This window comes from Oratosquilla oratoria, chromosome 21, assembly GCF_046742065.1.
Source record: "Oratosquilla oratoria isolate Oo_2021 chromosome 21, ASM4674206v1, whole genome shotgun sequence".
In the NCBI taxonomy this organism is placed as follows: Eukaryota; Metazoa; Arthropoda; class Malacostraca; order Stomatopoda; family Squillidae; genus Oratosquilla; species Oratosquilla oratoria.
Window position 1 is genome coordinate 42,769,718 of NC_134797.1, and position 18,238 is coordinate 42,787,955.

The 18,238-nt window shown below is 36.1% G+C and overlaps 1 protein-coding gene across 2 annotated transcripts in view; it reads left to right on the forward strand.

Moving 5' to 3' along the window:
* The first annotated feature begins 16,970 nt into the window (after positions 1 to 16,970).
* Positions 16,971 to 18,238, forward strand: part of SamDC (S-adenosylmethionine decarboxylase) — a 93,280-nt gene continuing 92,012 nt past the window's right edge. The window contains exon 1 of one of the 2 annotated variants that reach the window (XM_076204776.1): positions 16,971 to 17,166. In XM_076204776.1, coding sequence (XP_076060891.1) covers positions 17,033 to 17,166 — 134 coding nt within the window. In that variant the 5' untranslated portion in view covers positions 16,971 to 17,032. The remainder of the gene's footprint in view (positions 17,167 to 18,238) is intronic. The other variant, XM_076204778.1, reaches the window with a different exon arrangement.

Genomic DNA, 18,238 nt, shown 5'->3' on the forward strand with positions numbered 1-18,238 from the left:
ATATGTACAAATGTGCAGAGAGGAAAAGAGAAAATATGAAAAAGATATCATAGAAAAGTGTAAAGATCAACCGAAACTATTCTACAGGTTTGTAAACAATAAACTGAAAAACAAACAAGACTTGGAGAAATTAAGACAGGAGGGAGTTGAATACACTGAGGAAATGGAAATGGCGGAAATTATGAACAAACATTTTAAATCAGTGTTTACAAGGGAGAACATACAACCTGAAGAGAAAGTCCCCCCTATGGAAGAAATAGAAGTAACAAAGAATGAAATATTAACACACTTGAGTAATCTTGATGTCAGAAAATCACATGGACCAGATGAAATAGCAAACTGGATACTAAAAGAATGCAGGAATGAACTGGCAGACAAAATACATAGCATACTAAATAGTTCCTTGAAAGAAGGAAAAGTTCCAGAAGATTGGAAAAAGGCAAATATAGTACCTATATACAAAGGAGGAAATAAAGAACCTACCAACTATAGACCAGTCTCTCTAACAAGTACAATAGCAAAAATTTGTGAAAGAATTATCAAAAGTAGATGGGTAAAATATTTAGAAAAAAACAAAGTGTTAAATCCAAGGCAATTTGGATTCAGACAAGGACGATCATGCGTCACCAATTTAATATGTTTCTATTCAAGGCTAATAGATATAATACAGGAAAGAGATGGATGGGCGGACTGTGCATTTTTAGATCTAAAGAAAGCTTTTGACAAAGTACCACATAAGAAGTTGCTTAAGAAATTAGAAACTGAAGGAGGAATACAGGGCAAACTACTAAATTGGATGGAGGACTTTTTGCAAGAAAGAAAAATGAGAGTAGTGATAAGACACCAACACTCAAAATGGGATGAAGTAATAAGCGGTGTTCCGCAGGGAACAGTTCTGGCCCCAATAATGTTTGCTATATATATTAATGATATGGATGAAGGAATTGAAAGCTATATGAGCTTCTTTGCAGATGATGCAAAACTACTGAAAAGAGTGAAAACTGAAGAAGATTGTGAATCACTACAGAGAGATCTAAATAAAGTACAAGAATGGAGTAGGAAATGGGAGATGGAGTTCAATACAAAAAAGTGTAGTATAATGGAATTTGGAAAAAGCAAAAACAGAATAACAGGAGCATATAAATTGGGAGAAGAAGGAATAAAAAAAGTAGAAAATGAGAAGGACCTGGGAGTCATTGTTATGAATAATATGTCACCTGAGAAACATATAAATAAGATTTTTGGAGAGACTTATAATCTAATAAGAACAATCAAAGTTGCATTTACATACCTGGATGAAGAAATGGTGAAGAAAATCCTAATCACCCTGATAAGACCAAGATTGGAATATGCAGCAACCATATGGTCACCAAGTACAAAAAAATGTATAAAAAAAACTTGAAAGAATACAAAGAGCAATTACAAAATTGGCACCAACACTCTCAAAACTATCATATGAAGAGAGACTAGAAAAACTTGAACTACAGACACTAGAGCAAAGAAGAGAGAGAGGAGATTTGATAGTTATTTACAGAATCATGAAAGGCATAGAAATTACTGACAGAGAGAATCTGATAAAATGGGATGACAGAAATACTAGAGGACACGGAAAGAAAATAAAAAAAGACAGCTATAGAAGAGATTTGAAAAAGAACAGCTTTCCTCACAGAGTACTAGACAGTTGGAACAAGTTAGATGAGAAAGTGGTGTGTGCAAAAACAATACATGAATTTAAAAATAGTTTAGATAAAATGAGATATGAAGACGGGACCCCACGAGCATAGCTCCCCTTCCCGTAAAATACAACTAGGTAAATACACACACACACACATATATATATATATATATATATAATTGTGTGTGCGTGTGTATGTATATATATATATATATATATGTGTGTATTCACTTGTATTCACTTGTATTCACTTGGTCTTTGGATCACGTGTTGGACTCGTGATCGACAGCTATTTCCCTCCTGGAAGAGAGCTCAGAGCTCGTAGGTCCGATCTATGGGTAATGCTATGACCTTGCACACACACACACCCCCAACTCCCCGCCCACGAGAGTTGGAGTAACACCACCTCAGCGCGTGTGTGTGTATATATATGTATATGTGTATATATATATATTTCATGAAAATTTCAGATATGAAAAATATTATATATGTTGACATATTGTCAAATGTCAAGTATGTGAAAGCAAATACTATTTTCACAGTAATGGTTACAATTTAAGTAAAAAAATAATGAGCTAAAACAATTATCATATACAAGGGCGAAAATATAAATCAATATACAATCAATATAATGTATAATTTAAAAAAATATATAAAATACAGTAAAATGTCAACAACAGCTACCGCTTCGATTTCTATTTTTTCAACCGCTCAATAGATGGCGTTGAAACCATAGTAATCTAGCGGCGTTTGGGATCAATTCTGGCTACATATTTTTGCTATACACCTTACGAACTCTTCCTGTCTTTCTTTTATAGTCTTTGCTCCCAACCTCTGCTTGCGGCCAACTAACCTCCAACCACCATCGTCACTCGTCAGCCGTGTGGACACTTCGCGGGCAGAGTCTGCGGACTTTGCCCGGTAAGGGCAAAGTCTGCCAGGCACAGCTCGACCGTGTGGACTCGGCATTAGTGGAGGCTGTTGCAAGCCTTGGATGATTTTAGTTCTTTTCTTTCAAGACCCAAAACAGATGAAACCAGATGGTGGAACTTTATGACCAGAAAAACATTGTGGATGAAACCGCTCACTAGACCTGCCAGAGTTTAAGAATTCATTCCAAACTCTTGCAGGACTGCAGCTAGGGGAAACGAGGACAGTAGCTAAATTCTTGTCAGCAGATAGATTTTATGGTTATACAAGATAGCCAGATGAAATATTTAGATAAGGCCTTTTGTGACCAAAATAGGATATGTAGGACAACGTGTTTTCCTGAGGTGGGGATAAATAACAGCGATAGGGTCAAAGTGTAAAAGGTTGGCGAGAGGGCAGGCCCATTGTCTGCATTAATGCAGGGAGAGGGGGTAACGTACGAAAATTGGGCAGCGAGGAATTGGTTCCGGGCGTTAGACAAGATTTGGGAAAATTATTGGCTTCCTAATATATGTGGATTCCTTCAGAGATGGCATGTGGCATTCCAAGGCTATTGTAATGAAATGTAGGCTGGCGAATCATTGTACGGATGGACCTTTGTTGACAATCTAGATCCCTTTTATGGCAAGAATTATCTATATACAAGAGACGTGGTGCACTTGTCAACTAAGGGATTTCTGCTCCTTGAGCGAGAAGTTTTATCCTGCCTTTTTATAGAACTAATGAAAAACTAGCCAAGAGAAAAAGCTCGGAGAAACTGTAAAGAATCACTTAAATAGGTGCAGGGAGGAATAAACGGTTTACAAACGGCAACAGAGGCGTAATGAATAAAGTTTATTAGTAGAAGTAAAATATGCATATGAGAGGGATTTGACATAGCTATGACAATTCTGGATATGACGGACAAGTTAATCTTCCGAAAATACAGGGATAAAGACCAATTCACAAGGATAGACACTAAATAGGAAGTATTGAATAGTAAAAATAAAATTTTAGAGCCAGGCTTCAGAAGGGCCAATTTTGTAACGCTAAAACAATAATTGGAGCAGATTAGAACCGGCCCAGTTGGTGATAAACCTATCTAGTCGTGAGCGGGGTCAAACCACAGTGGAAGGCGGGAAACTTTCAAGTGATGTCACATACAAGGCCTGCCCGGAGGTCAGTGGTCTAGATAAAATGCACAGGAAGTTCAGCAACGTGGTCAACTTGGCGGTTAATAACGAGGTCAGGGGTGTAGACCTAGATCATGTCCCGGGGAAGATGAACTTTTAATCAAGATCAAATACGAGGTAAGTCCGGAGATCAATAACGAGTTCAGCGATCTAGATGAAATGTAGACATGTGTGTGCCCATTGGAATGAAAAGGAGAAACTCTCCTTAGTTCTAGGTAAAATAAAATGGCTAGACTGGTTAAATGGAACATGGAACGCGCACAATGAAATGCAACTACAAAGTGGGTGTCGGATAAGCGGGATCTAACTTAAAGGGCTTCTTATATCTCTGTAGAACTTAAAACAAGTAAAGGATAGGCCCAATTAAACCCAACAATATCTTGATAGAATTTGGTAAAAAAAAAAAAAAAAAAAAAAATCGCGAGGCGTTTGATAAACATTTTCGATATTTACAAAAGGGATATGGTACCTGATTATGACCGGATTTTCTGTGGGGATGAGGGAAGTGGATTAACTACCTTTCGCATAGCAAGGAATAAGTAGTCAGATTGATAGACTTAATGGTTAACCACTTAGTAAATAAAAGGTCTCCAATTATACAAGAATTATATTTTAGACATCCCAAAGCCACTGACACAATGTAACACGATTTGTCATTTGTAATTTTAAATTTTCTTAAAAACATTTGCCATTGAATTAAAAAATCGCAGCTTTGGCGTAACCTTTTGGCTGTTTTCAGATATATTTAGGGAGTTGAGACTACTCTCAAAAGACGATGAATAACTCAATATTGCTGATTGTCGTCCTTTTTGCTGCAGGACACTTGGGTCAGTACATAACTCATAATGTCATCGGAGTCGCACACAATTCGCAGACGACACAAGTAACGGCATACCCAAGCACAAAAGGCAAACACTTGCTAACGCAACAGTTGGAGCAATAGAAACGGTGGACACGTATGAAAAAAAAAAATTGAAAATTGCCACAAACAAAACAATATTTCAATTACCACACAAATCAGCGGAAATATGTGTGGAGGACACACAGACACACAGGAAAAAATAAGTTTAACACTAGGAAGCAAAGATTTACAATCACTCAAAAAAGTAAACATTTTACGGAGATTCAGAAAACTTGGCACAAAAATTCTCAAGATTGTACAAACTACTCGTAAGGGCTCTGCTTGAATACACAACCACAAGTCACCATAAACGCAAACCAAATGAACAAATTACAAGCATTTCCAAACAAAGCACTCAGATTCGCCACCCACTCCATCCACCCATGCTTGAACAAGAATTATGCACAACACAAATTGGATCCGCAGCACACGAGAGACTTCCATTTGGCAAACAGGACCTGGGGCAGATTTTCTACCTAGTTTAACGGAGCCACAACATTGACACAGAAGAAGGATAAGACCACGGTTGGTATGCCTAAAATATCTCCAATCGTGAATTGACCCCCCATCAAACCGCAAATATAATTATAAAAGAATTACAACACTGTACAAAAAGACTATACAAGAAACTTTACTATACAAAAGATAACATTAGAATAAACTAGACTAACAAGATTACACAAGAAGATAATTAAGGAAATTTAGATTATAGAATGGAGCTAAACTAAACTAGCATTAGAATTAAGGGAATACTAACACCAAAAGCAACTAACACTAAAATAAGGAAAATTAGGATTAAGGAAAACTAACTATAGCAGTAAGAAAAAATAGCACTATTAAGGAGGCTAGGATTAAGAATAGTAACACTAACGCTATGTTAAGGAAATTAAGATTGGCTATATTAAGGAGGCTAGGATTATGAAAAACACTATGTTAAGGAAATTAAGATTGAAAATAACTAACATTGGGGAGATTGTTGTACCCAAAACAAGAACACCTCTTCCCCTCCCCTCCTCCTTATACCATCACCACCTTACCTATCCCAGCCCTGTAGTTGTAGCTGAGGATACAGGTTATACCTAGTATATTACATTCTTACCTGTGACTCAGTCTGTGTTCTTTACATTTATTGATTGATTCATTTGCATTGGTTATTCGCTTGAATCACTTGAAAATTGATTACATACATGCACCAAAGTTCCCCCCCCCCCTCACAAGGGAGGTAGCAAAAAAAAAAAAAAAAAAAAAAAAAAAAAATATATATATATATATATATATATATATATATATATATATATATATATATAAACTGCTCCCACCCATTCTATCCCCACATACTCCACTCCCATCCACCCTCTTCCCTCCCTCTTATCTTGGCATCTTCTGGATGACTGGTCATCCCTGCATCTCGCCCACTGCCATGGGTCAGAAGCAGTGTCGTAAGACACAGCAAGGCAGCTTCATTAAATCGGTGACCCTCCCTCCTCTCCGTCCCTTCATGCAGAAAAGGAGAAGACAGGGAGAAATCCCTTCGGGCTGCGTCAATTTTTGTCGCACATATTCCCTCACCCCCCATCCCCCACCCACTCCCTTTCAAGCATCACAGCATCATCCATACACAACTATTCTTTATTCACCCCTATCTTCTGTCCTCTCCCGTCCTTCCTCAACAGACATTCCCATCTTTCCCAATGTCCCTTTTACCCCATCCATCCACCTCCTTCTAGGTCGCCCCCTCATGTTCACTCCTACCTCTGCCTTCCACACCTCTTTTACTAACCTTTCTTCACTCATTCTTTCCATGTGTCCAAACCATCCCAACACTTTTTCATCAACGCTCTTCCAACTCCCTTTCCAGCCACGTTTTCCTCCTCAACTCCTCGTTTCTCACTCTATCCAGCCTAGTAACCCTTATCATACTTCTCAGGCACCTCATCTCACATTCAAACTCCTCTCTTATGTTCCATGTTTCTGTCCCATACAGTGCTGTCGGCACAATCATTCCTTCGTGAATCTCCTCTTAGCATCCATACCGAAACGTCTATCTCTCATTACACAGTGGTCGAGACTCGTTGCATTAAAATCTCAAACAAAAGGTCACGTGATTGACATAATCGGCAAATAAGAAGTCAAACTTAAACTTACTCTGTTAATATATCATACTGTCGGGTGAGATTTGTTGATCCTGTTTTTTCAATTATTATTAATTATTATTATTATTATTATTATTATTATTATTATTATTATTATTATTATTATTATTATTATTATTATTATTATTATTATTATTATTATTATTATTATTAATTAAATTCCAGTACATCACAAATTATCAAATATGTTTTCAAGGACGCCCTAATCCAACGATAAGACTTTATCTATTACAGGAGAGATATATGCAAGGTCGTCGTTTTATTTTTAGTTTGAGCTTTAAAGAATCACTCCTAAAAATGTAGACTGACGTCAGTTTGTAATCCTTTGTAATCATGGTACTGTTACGGAATTAAAACTGAAATTTATTTAGTCAATTTGCAGTAATACAAATTGTTTTTCGATTTAAGAAGTAAACTCTAAGACACAACCAGTAGGCACAGCAAGTACTTTACTTTAGTATAATTTTTATGTAAAGGCCGGTTTACACGGCGCTGCTTTTGACACGACGCTAGTTTCTTTATTCGCTATTGAAACCCTAAACGCGAGCGGTAAAGTTGAGCATGTTTAACTTTATCGCAGTATCAAACAGATGCTGCAAATTCGTGATTTTAGTCGCTACCGAATTAAGAAGCTTGTCCAAACGAACAAAAGCAGTGCCGTGTGAGCGACGCAGTGTCATTTACACGGCGCTGTTTTTATTCACTTTGGACAAGCGTATTAATTTGCTAGCGACTAAAGCGTCGTCTACACCAAGGTATATATATATATAGATCTTGGTCTACACGGCGTTGCTTTTATTCGCCTTGGACAATCGTCTTAATTCCTAGACAGGCCCTGGTATTAACACCTATACTACAAGACAATACAATTCACTAGCGAATAAAACAATTAATTCTCATCGTCTAGATATGGATCAAAAGGTCTCCTGTCGGCATGCTCCGCCTTTGTAATCCTTTTATTTGACGCTGCCACAAAGTTAAGTTTAAATTTATAGCTCGCGTCTAGAATTTTTGTAGCAAATAAAGAAGCCAGCGCCATGTAATCCGGCCATTAGTGATGTTTCCATGTGTTTATATTTCTCAGGCACCACAATCGTAAGATGTGCTATTTAATACTTATTTGTGATATCTTAGACCATGACTAAACGTGTAAATAAACAGAAAAATTAACTTTCTCATAGTGATACAAATCAATAAATGGTACAACAAATCATGCAGCTATATTGACAATCGTTGACAAAAGTAGTATCGAACTTCTCAACTTGTGATTAACTTGGCTAAAGACATCTCAGCATGACAGGTGAACGTTCTGGGAAGATCATTATAAACAAAATTCCTATTTTTCACCTACGCCAAAGCAATTGGTACTGTAGTCGCGCCTTTCATTTTCTATCTTTAAAAACCGGTTCTTTTTGTTACAACTCACAAGCTCAGTTTCTGGTATGACTATATTATTAAAAGCTTCTAAGTTTGTGTCAATAACGAATGATATTTTGATACTGCAATGCATATTTCACTCTGCAAATTCTAATTATTACTCCCCCCCCCCTTGAATCGCCACTGCGTGTGACGCCGTGACGCGGTCGGTACCGCAGTGGTATTTACCAAGGTGTGTGTGGTGTGTGTGTGTGTATATATATATATATATATATATATATATATATATATATATATATATATATATATATATATGTATATATATATATATATATATATATATATATATATATATATATATATTGGTAGGAGGCCATGTTGTATACATGATTTCAAGAAATCTACAGCGACAATGGCGTTGTTGAGTTTATATTGGAGCTTTAATTTCTCTCGTGCAACAAGTTTCTGTGATGGTTCCAAATATATATATATATATATATTTATATATATGTAATATATATATATATATATATTTATATATATATATATGATTTAAAAATAGGATATGCAAAAAGCGGTGGCCAACCTGGGGGCCAGCTGAAAAACTGGGTGGGGGGGGGGCATGGCCCTCCCAGCCCCACCCCCTCCAGAATCGCCACTGCTTTTGTCCCACTGACCTCAAAGAAAAACCAGATCGAGTATATTATCAAGGAATTTCATGTAATGTCACAGTCCACGTGCCCATTGTGGGGTCGGCCATCATGGACGTTTAACACGAGTTACAAACACAGAGATACAGAGAGTTTGAATTTTATCAGAATATTTGGGATTTTTTTGTGTAGCTGTTGGCTGCAATAACAGACAGAAGTGTCCACACCTCTAATTTTACAGTTTCTTTCCTGAGACTAAGAGAAGAGAGAGATGGATTGCAGCTGTGAAGAACCAACTCGACTCTTCAGACTCTGCAGTGCCCATTCCGTATCAAGATGGTACTTTATTTCTAAGGTGACATGGATTGTCAATAATAAACATTATTTAGCCATTTTTTTTAATCAAACTTCCAAAAACGGATTTACAATGTAAGTTAAATTGGAGGGAACCTAGTTTACACACCCTATATTTTGTTGGTAACATTGGTATATTTCATTGACAGTTTGTTCCTTGGTGTTTTACAAGGACTATAATTTCCATTATCAGCTCACAGGGTCATGTATCATATAATTTTTTCTAGTATCTTGCCTAACAATATGACAGGAAACTATTGTGTGATAGCAAATTGTTTCTTTACTCTCACGGAAAACACATTACATTAAAAATATTTAGTCTTGAGGTCTCAAAAAAGGTCGCAACAAGATGGCCACCTGCGAAATTTCAGTGGCTTCATTTTTTAAATGAAAGATGCGCAGTCCAGTCTTTCTTTGAGACCAGTGGTCTTTACCCTCCATCACCAGAAAAATGAATGAATAAACTAATAAATGAATAACTATGTAAGTAGATAAAAATATAAATAGATGAATAAATATAGAAACGAATAAACAGATGAATAAATTAACATAAATTAAAATAAATAGATAAATAAAATATATAGGTGAATAAAAAGATAAAATTAAATATGTGAATAAATAAGTAGACAGATAGGCAGATAAATTGAATGAAACAAAAATTATACAAGGGAATTAACAATTAAAATATATAAATAGAAAGATATGAATAAAATTGCAAAGAAATTATGTGACAATTAGTATCCTTAGCCCTTTTCTCCATTGCGAAATTAAGATGGTTGCTTTTATTCAGCGCAGGGGCAGTTGATTGAAATTTGATTAGCTCTGTCGCATGTACATTCCGTGCGCAAGACAAGGCGACTGATTTCTCCAACAACGATTGCATCAGTGCACCAAGGTTCATTGTGTGGATCCTCTTGCTGGCGTCATCAAGAAGCATGATAAGAGATTATGACCCCCACTTTTCTCTCTCTCTCTCTCTCTCTCTCTCTCTCTCTCTCTCTCTCTCTCTCTCTCTCTCTCTCTCTCTCTCTCTCTCTCTCTCTCTCTCTCTCTCTCTCTCTCTCTCTCTCTCTCTCACACACACACACACACACAATTGTCCTGCTTTTTTTCGTTTCTTCTTTTTCATTTAAATTTGTGATCAATATTAGACTGGATAAAAAAACGTATCCAGACGAACGGTGTTCCTCTTTTTACTAACTACATTGCTTGCTCTGGTCCTCAAAAAAAGTTCCTTATCCATTCACCGAGTTCTTTACTTTATTCACAGGAAAACGTCAGACAGCAGTAAGAAAAAAAGTACAGGCCATGAATGAGGCCAAAGGTACATCGCCATCACAAGTAAATCTAGTGAAAATAGTAGCTAGATCATTTTTTATTTATTCAAGCCGTGGTCTTGTTTAACTCATCTGCAAACTTGCTTATGCATTTCTTGGGCAGAAGTCCCAACTTTCTTTTCTTTTTAATTCTAGGTATGCATACCTTTGAATGCAAAGGTGTAAGAATAAGTACTGTATGCAAATGAAAAACATGTGACAAACACAAATAGATATGCGTCTGAAAATTTGGCTTCGAATCGAACGCGCTTGATTGAAGATTTCCGACACTGGCGAAGATGATTTCGAACTTTACAGGAAGTAAGTAAACAGTCGGAAACGAGGTTGCAAACTTTGATCGACTCTGCCGAAGATTTTGTCGCCCTGCTGGAAAATGGTGGATGAAGCCGAGGGACAGGAGACGGTCGAAATGTTTGAACCTGTTGTGATTCCAAATATTAGAAAATTCCGAAATGTTGTTTGGTAGTACATTACTTGATATCAAAATCATCCTCGCTGTTTCGAGAACTCTAGGAGGAAAAAAAATACAGCTGCCCGATTATGTTGATGTTTCCAAATATTAGAAAATTCTGAAATGTCGTTTTTTATTACATTACTTTATATCAAAATCATCCTTACCGTTCTGAGAACACTACGAGGAAAAAATTACCGTTGTCCGATGTTGATGGAAAGAAGGGTGATATGACCATGTATAAGTGCAGTGAGAGGAAATTATTTATCGACATAACTCCAGCCAGTAACTACAGGGGTATTGCTAAGTGATTAAGAATTTTTATAAGCCATTACGAGTGCACTGCCACGTCACTACTGCATTTTTCCTCCCTACTCGTCTCTCCCCATACATTCTTTCCTCATTCTTCCTCACTCTCATTGCTTATTTGCTACGTATACGGTCAGACACGCTAACTTTATTTAACTTGTAAAAATTGTCTTAATTTTTCTCGTTATCTCTGGTACTGCTTATTTCTGAACCTTTCTTCTGTAAACCATCTCGACCTAAAAGAGAATTTCTTTGACTTCCAGGTCTTTTCAGTTCCATGTAAATCATTGTATGTATAAAAGTGCTTCTTCTGGTGGTCTTGAAACTACTATATGTGTGTATGTAATAAAAAACAACAAAATTTACATTCATTTATACAAGAGTTGGAGTGACGACTCGCAGCGCATCGATTCTGAAACTAAATCAGCGCTGAGCGGGATACGAACGCGGATCGCCGTAGTGGCAGTCGGGAACTCAAACCACTGAGCCACGCGCGCGTACATGTATATGTGCGTGTATTTTACCTAGTTGTGTTTTACGGGAAGGGGAGCTATGCTCGTGGGGTCCCGTCTTCATATCTCATTTTATCTAAACTGTTTTTAAATTCATGAATTGTTTTAGCACATACCACTTTTTCGTCCAACTTGTTCCAGATGTCTATTACTCTGTGGGGAAAGCTGTTCTTTTTCAGGTCCCTTCTATAACTGTCTTGATTTTCTTTCCGTGTCCTCTTGTATTTCTACTATTCCATTTTATTAGATCCTCTCTATCAATAATTGTTATGCCTTTCATGATTCTATAAATAGTTATCAAGTCTCCCCTCTCTCTTCTTTGTTCTAATGTCTGTTGTTCAAGTTTTGTTAGTCTCTATTCATATGATAGTTCTGAGAGTGTTGGTGCTAGTTTTGTAATTGCTCTTTGTATTCTTTCAAGTTTTGTTATACATTTTTTGTACTTGGTGACCACATTGTCGTTGCACATTCCAATCTTGGTCTTATCAAGGTAACTAGTATTTTCTTCACCATTTCTTCGTCCAGGTATGTAAAAGCCACTTTGATTGTTCGTATTAAATTATAAGTTTCTCCAATTTTTTTTTATTACATGCTTCTCAAGGGACATATTATTCATAATAATGACTCCCAGGTCCTTCTCATTTTCTACTTTTTTTTTTTATTTCTTCTTCTCCCAATTTATATGATCCCACTATTCTTTTTTTGCTTCTTCCAAATTCCATTATACTACACTTCTTGATATTGAATTCCATCTCCCACTTCCTACTCCATTCCCATACTTTATTGAGAGCACTCTGTAACAACTCACAATCTTCTTCAATGTTCACTTTTTTCAACAATTTTGCATCATCTGCAGAGAAGTTCATATAACTTTCAATTCCTTCATCCATATCATTAATATATATATATATATATATATATATATATATATATATATATATATATATATACACATATATATATATATATATATATACATACATATATATATATATATATATATATATATATATATATATATATATATATATATATACCAAACATTATTGGGGCCAAAACTGTTCCTTGTGGAACACCACATATCACTTCATTCCAATTAAAGTGTTTGTCTCTTATCACCACTCTCATTTTTCTTTCATGCAAGAAGTCTTCCATCCACTTCAGTAGTTTGTCCTGTATTCCTTCTGCAGTTTCTAATTTCTTAAGCAACTTCTTATGTGGCACCTTATCAAAAGCTTTTTTTATGTCTAGAAATGCACAATCAGCCCATCTATCTCTTTCTTGTATTACATCTATTAGCCTTGAATAGAAACACATTAAGTTTGTGACACATGATCGTCCTTGTCTAAATCCAAATTGTCTTGGATTTAGTACGTTGTTTTTTCCAAATGCTTTACCCATCTACTTTTGATCATTCTTTCACAAATGTTAGCTATCGTACTTGTAAGAGAGACCGGTCTATAGTTAGTAGGGTCCTCTTTGTTTCCCCCTTTATATATAGGTACTATATTTGCTCTTTTCCAATCTTCTGGAACTTTTCCCTTTTTCAATGAACTGTTTATTAGGCTATATATTTTGTCTGTTAGTTCATTCCTGCATTTTTTCAAAATCCAGTTTGCCATTTCATCCGGTCCATGCGATTTTCTGACATCGAGATTACTCAAGTGTTTCATTATTTAATTTCTTGATACTTCTATCTCTTTCATAGGAGGAACTCTCTTTTCCCATTCTATATCTCTAGGTTGTATGTTCTCCCTTGTAAACACCGATTTAAAACGCTTATTCATAATTTCTGCCATTTCTACTTCCTCTGTGTATTCGACTCCTCCTTGTCGTAGTTTCTCTAATTCTTGTTTGCTTTTCAGTTTGTTGTTTACAAATCTGTAAAATAATTTTGGTTGATCTTTACATTTTTCTATGACATCTTTTTCGTATTTTATCTTTTCTTTTCTGCGCGCTTGTACATATTCTTTTCTATAACTAGTACATATTTTCCATTTTCAGTTTTTTTTTCATTTTGTCCAAGTTTTATCCATTTTGTCTTTTAACTCCCTACATTTTTTCTTGTACCAGCACTTTAGAGATCCTTTTCTTGCTTTTGTCTTGGCACATACTTTTCCACTCCTATATAATTTTTTGTCAAAATACTCCATTTCTCTTCTACTGTTGTCTCTTCCTTGTGTATTCTTTCCCAGTCAGCTTTTTGAAAGAATTCTTTAATATTGTCAAAGTTTGTTTTTTCATACATTAATCTTCCCTTTCTATATTGTTCGTTTTTTCATGTATTTTTTCTCGTTTAGTTCCAGTTCAACCAATATGTGGTCACTTTTACTTATTGGTGTTTTATATTCAATCTTGTCCGCTATTTCGGGTTCTGATGTGATTATTAGGTCAGGTCTCGATGGTTCTTCCTCTTTTCTATACCTAGGATTCTCTTGTACCCATTGCGTCATTGTATTTTCAATAATCATATCAAGTATTACATTTCCCCATAGGTCATCTCCACCCTTTACTGTCATCTGTTCCCAGTAGATTTCTTTACAGTTAAAGTCACCCATTACAATTATTCGTCCTCCATCTTCCATTATCTTAGTGATATCCTTGTGTCTTCTAACATATTTTTGTGTTTTCTCTCTTCCCACGAAGCCGTTTTAGGAGGCACATAAATTACTACAAACTTTTTGCTCTTCTTATCCTTGTCCTCCACTTCCATCGTAATCATCTCTACACTATTCTTTCCATATGTGACATTCCTCACATTTATATCCTTCTTAGTCAGGAACATAACTCCACCCCCTTGTTTTACCTCTCTGTTTCTAATCCAATAATTATATGCTCCATGTCCTACACTGTTGGGTGGTAGTGGACCTTTCAATTTTGTCTCTATAATTCCCATTATGTCCGTTTTTTCCCTTTGAGGTAACCATTCAGGTCATTCAAGCCTGTTATTAATCCATCTATATTTGTGTAAGACACTTTCAATTTTCTGCTACTTCCATCGTGTTTTCTGTTTCCCTTCTGATTTTCTCTGCTATGAACCATTTCCTCATTTTCATATTCACTACTCTCCAATAGAATTTATCTTTTTCTGTCTCTGTTCTGGTCTCGTTTTTTTCCCTTAGCTTTTGGTCTTTTTTATTTTTCATCCTCTCTTTCCTCTTTATTCATTTCTCTTTTTATCCATACATTCTTATGTTGCTCACTGTCTGCTGGTTTCCCTGTTTTTGCTAAGATATTCTCTGCTGTCGTTTGTGACCTGATTTTAACCTTAATTGGTCTGGTCTTATTTGTATTATATTTCCCGAGCTTATATATTTCTTCAATTTGCTTTCCTATTTCAGGTTAATCTTCTTGCACTACTTCTAATATATTATTTACTTTTTCCTTTTCCTCCTTTATTCTTGTAGTCCTATTTAGATTACACTTCTCTTCCATCCCTAATATAATTATACACTTATTTTTATCTGCTAAGTCTCTAACTATATTCTTCTTCTCCCTCATCACTTTAATAACTGTGTCTTCAGTTTGTTCTTTCATCTGATATGTCACTATATCATTAAATAGAATTTTGTTGTTCTCTTGGATTTTCTTCCAACCCTGTGTTTCTTTTGCTATGGACTCTTTATTCTCTTTATTATTCCTCTTTAATTCCTCATTCTCATATTTTACTTCTTTAACTGTCTTTTTTATTCTTCTATTTCTTTAGTTAGATTTTTGTTCACCTTCTCTAATTCTTCTAATTTTTCAACTCTGCGCAATCCGTGTAAGTTGACCGAACCTATTCTCCCAATGTTCGGTCATTTTCTCAAATTTTCCTCTAGTTTTGCTAATCGGGGGAGGTTGGTATCCCCCCCCCCTCATTAAATCCCTGGAAATTATTATCTTCACCTTCCATTGTTCTGCTCTTATCTATATGTCTAATCTTTACATTTTTTGCTAATCTCTTCTTCACCAAAATCGCCCTTCGTTTTTTACAAGGCGCCTGGCCCCCTTGACCCAGTCTTCCCCTTCCTCATTTCCTTCCATTTTCCTCAGTAATCCCTCCCCTTCACCTTTTTCATTGCCTTCCCACTACAGCACGAGCTTTTCCCCTTCCTATAAATACAAAAGGGTACTCCCTCGTCGTTGATATCCACGATTTTTTTTTTCTTGAGTTCCAATCTTCGCTGTCACTTCGGCTGTTGTGTGTGTGTGTACTGGAGGAAAGAAGCGGGTAACGATGAAGCTCAGGTCACTAAAGCATGCCGACAAATTGAAGAGTCTGGAAGGTGGAAACAATGTTTTCAATATAGATTTATAATTCCCTAAAATGCACAAGAAAATGACATTCAAAGTTAGAACCATAACCTAATTCAAAAGTAGGTTTGATAATTGGAGAAAATATATAAAGTAAATGAACCGAGTGTTCGTTGAGAAAGCTGTAACTGTAGTAGTATTAGTTAAGGTTTATTCAACAAAATAAAATACAATTTATACATATATACTTTTTTTTTTTTTTTACAAAATTGCTTGTTGAAAAGGGAGAGCGTAAAGCAAAGCTTATGGGGAATGAAGCAAAGCTACTGTTCTTCATGGTGCATTCATCATGAATTGAAAATGTTCTCGCACTGACAATGTTTTTAATAATCTATATCCCCCATCTCTAAGAGTAGGTGCAAATGCCCTTCCCTTTTTGTAGATTCAACTGTATACCGAATCTACCAATCGCAAGTACCTTCTGTCGAGCATTTTTCTGTACAGTCCATCCAGCAAATTATATTAGGATTGTGATGAACATATTTAAGGGCAAGACAGGGCCTTTGATCATGAAATTACTTTTGGTTATTGTTACACATGCTTGACTGCGTGGTGCAATGACGACATTGCTGTGTGGTCGAATAATCATGTTTTAATTAGGGAAGGTGATCAAAGCATACTGGCAGCTTGCTTTCTCTTTTATCGCCGTTACATCCCCCTACGTAGTCGTTCCCCTTAGTTACACCATTACATTCTCTTTTGCAATAAAACCTTTTCACAGTATGGGAATAAGCACCACCAAATTGTAATATTTAAACGCCGAAAAATGCGACCATGAAATACCAACTTGCCAACTGTCCCGTTTCGAGATGTGACGATAGTAACCTGTATAAATCCCTCCTAACACCGCGTCCGGGACCTGCCTCACATCCATTCACAGCTGAGAGTTTGCTGAGTGCGTGTCTTCTCTGTGCCATGTCGCAGTCGCTTGCCAATATGATCAACAATAACGATTCTACCCATTTTGAAGGTGTTGAAAAACTGTTAGAAGTGTGGTTTATGCGGAAAGATGGAATGACTTCAAGTTGTGACCTACGGAAAATACCTAGGTAAGATAATATCATATTGTAGAAGGGTTTGCTTCAAGGGTAGCATTCGTCGTTCTGCTGGTATTGAGCTGTGCGTTGTTGCCAAATGTCGTCAGACTTGTATACGACAGGTGGTTGTGACTGCAAATTGCTTTTAATTAACAATTTGTAACTAACTTTTGCAAGTGCTTACAAACATGACTAACAAAACGGAATCGTACTAATGCTTGAAGTTGGTGTGGTTATTGTGATTTTAGTGTGAAGTGTTTACTAAGATACCGGCAAGGAAAGAAAATGGTGACTCATCCATTGCTAAGTTTCCCCCGTTAGTTCTGTTTCAAAATTAATTTGATAGAATACCTATTGAAACTTGGAATTATCGTTGTAATGAATATTGTTTAGCAAAAGTGCAAGTTTTGTGTAGTGATTTTCCCCACTTGCGAGTCTTGACAAACTACCCGCGCAACTTCGAAGTAGCTTATGAAATTTGTGCCCGTATTCCTTTTTTAATTTGATTTGCGTATTTTTATCATGGTTTTACGTGTGTACGTAGATGCACTGATGCTGAATCAGTTATTTGAAAAAGTAAACATTGAAACCTATGATGGAGAAAATAAAAACTCTTGGAGCGCTCCTTTCCTGTACAATATAATTGGGTAAACAAACACGCACCCAGCCGATGTATTCTGTTGACAAATTTGGGTAGCGAATCCAAACAAATGAGTATTTCATTATTTGCATGGAGACTGACATGCGTTCGGAATATTTCACGTACATCTCAGTTAACGCTAACATTCCGAACAGGTAATAACAGTTGACTGTATATCCACACTTGGAAAAAAGGATTAATGATTACGGTAGTGACGTGGATTTTTACACATCCTTCAACATCAAAACTCGTTAATTTTCAGGCTGATGTGCAACCTTGACCCTTGTGGTAGTGATAATGTTTGTTGTCGAAACGGCTTTCATATTGACAGTTGTGTTACATTTAATTGTCATACAGTCGACATAAATCATACCACGGATAAAAGTAATGATGCCATGGTGATTAAAAGAAATGTGATTTCTTGATAGATATTTTGTAGAATCT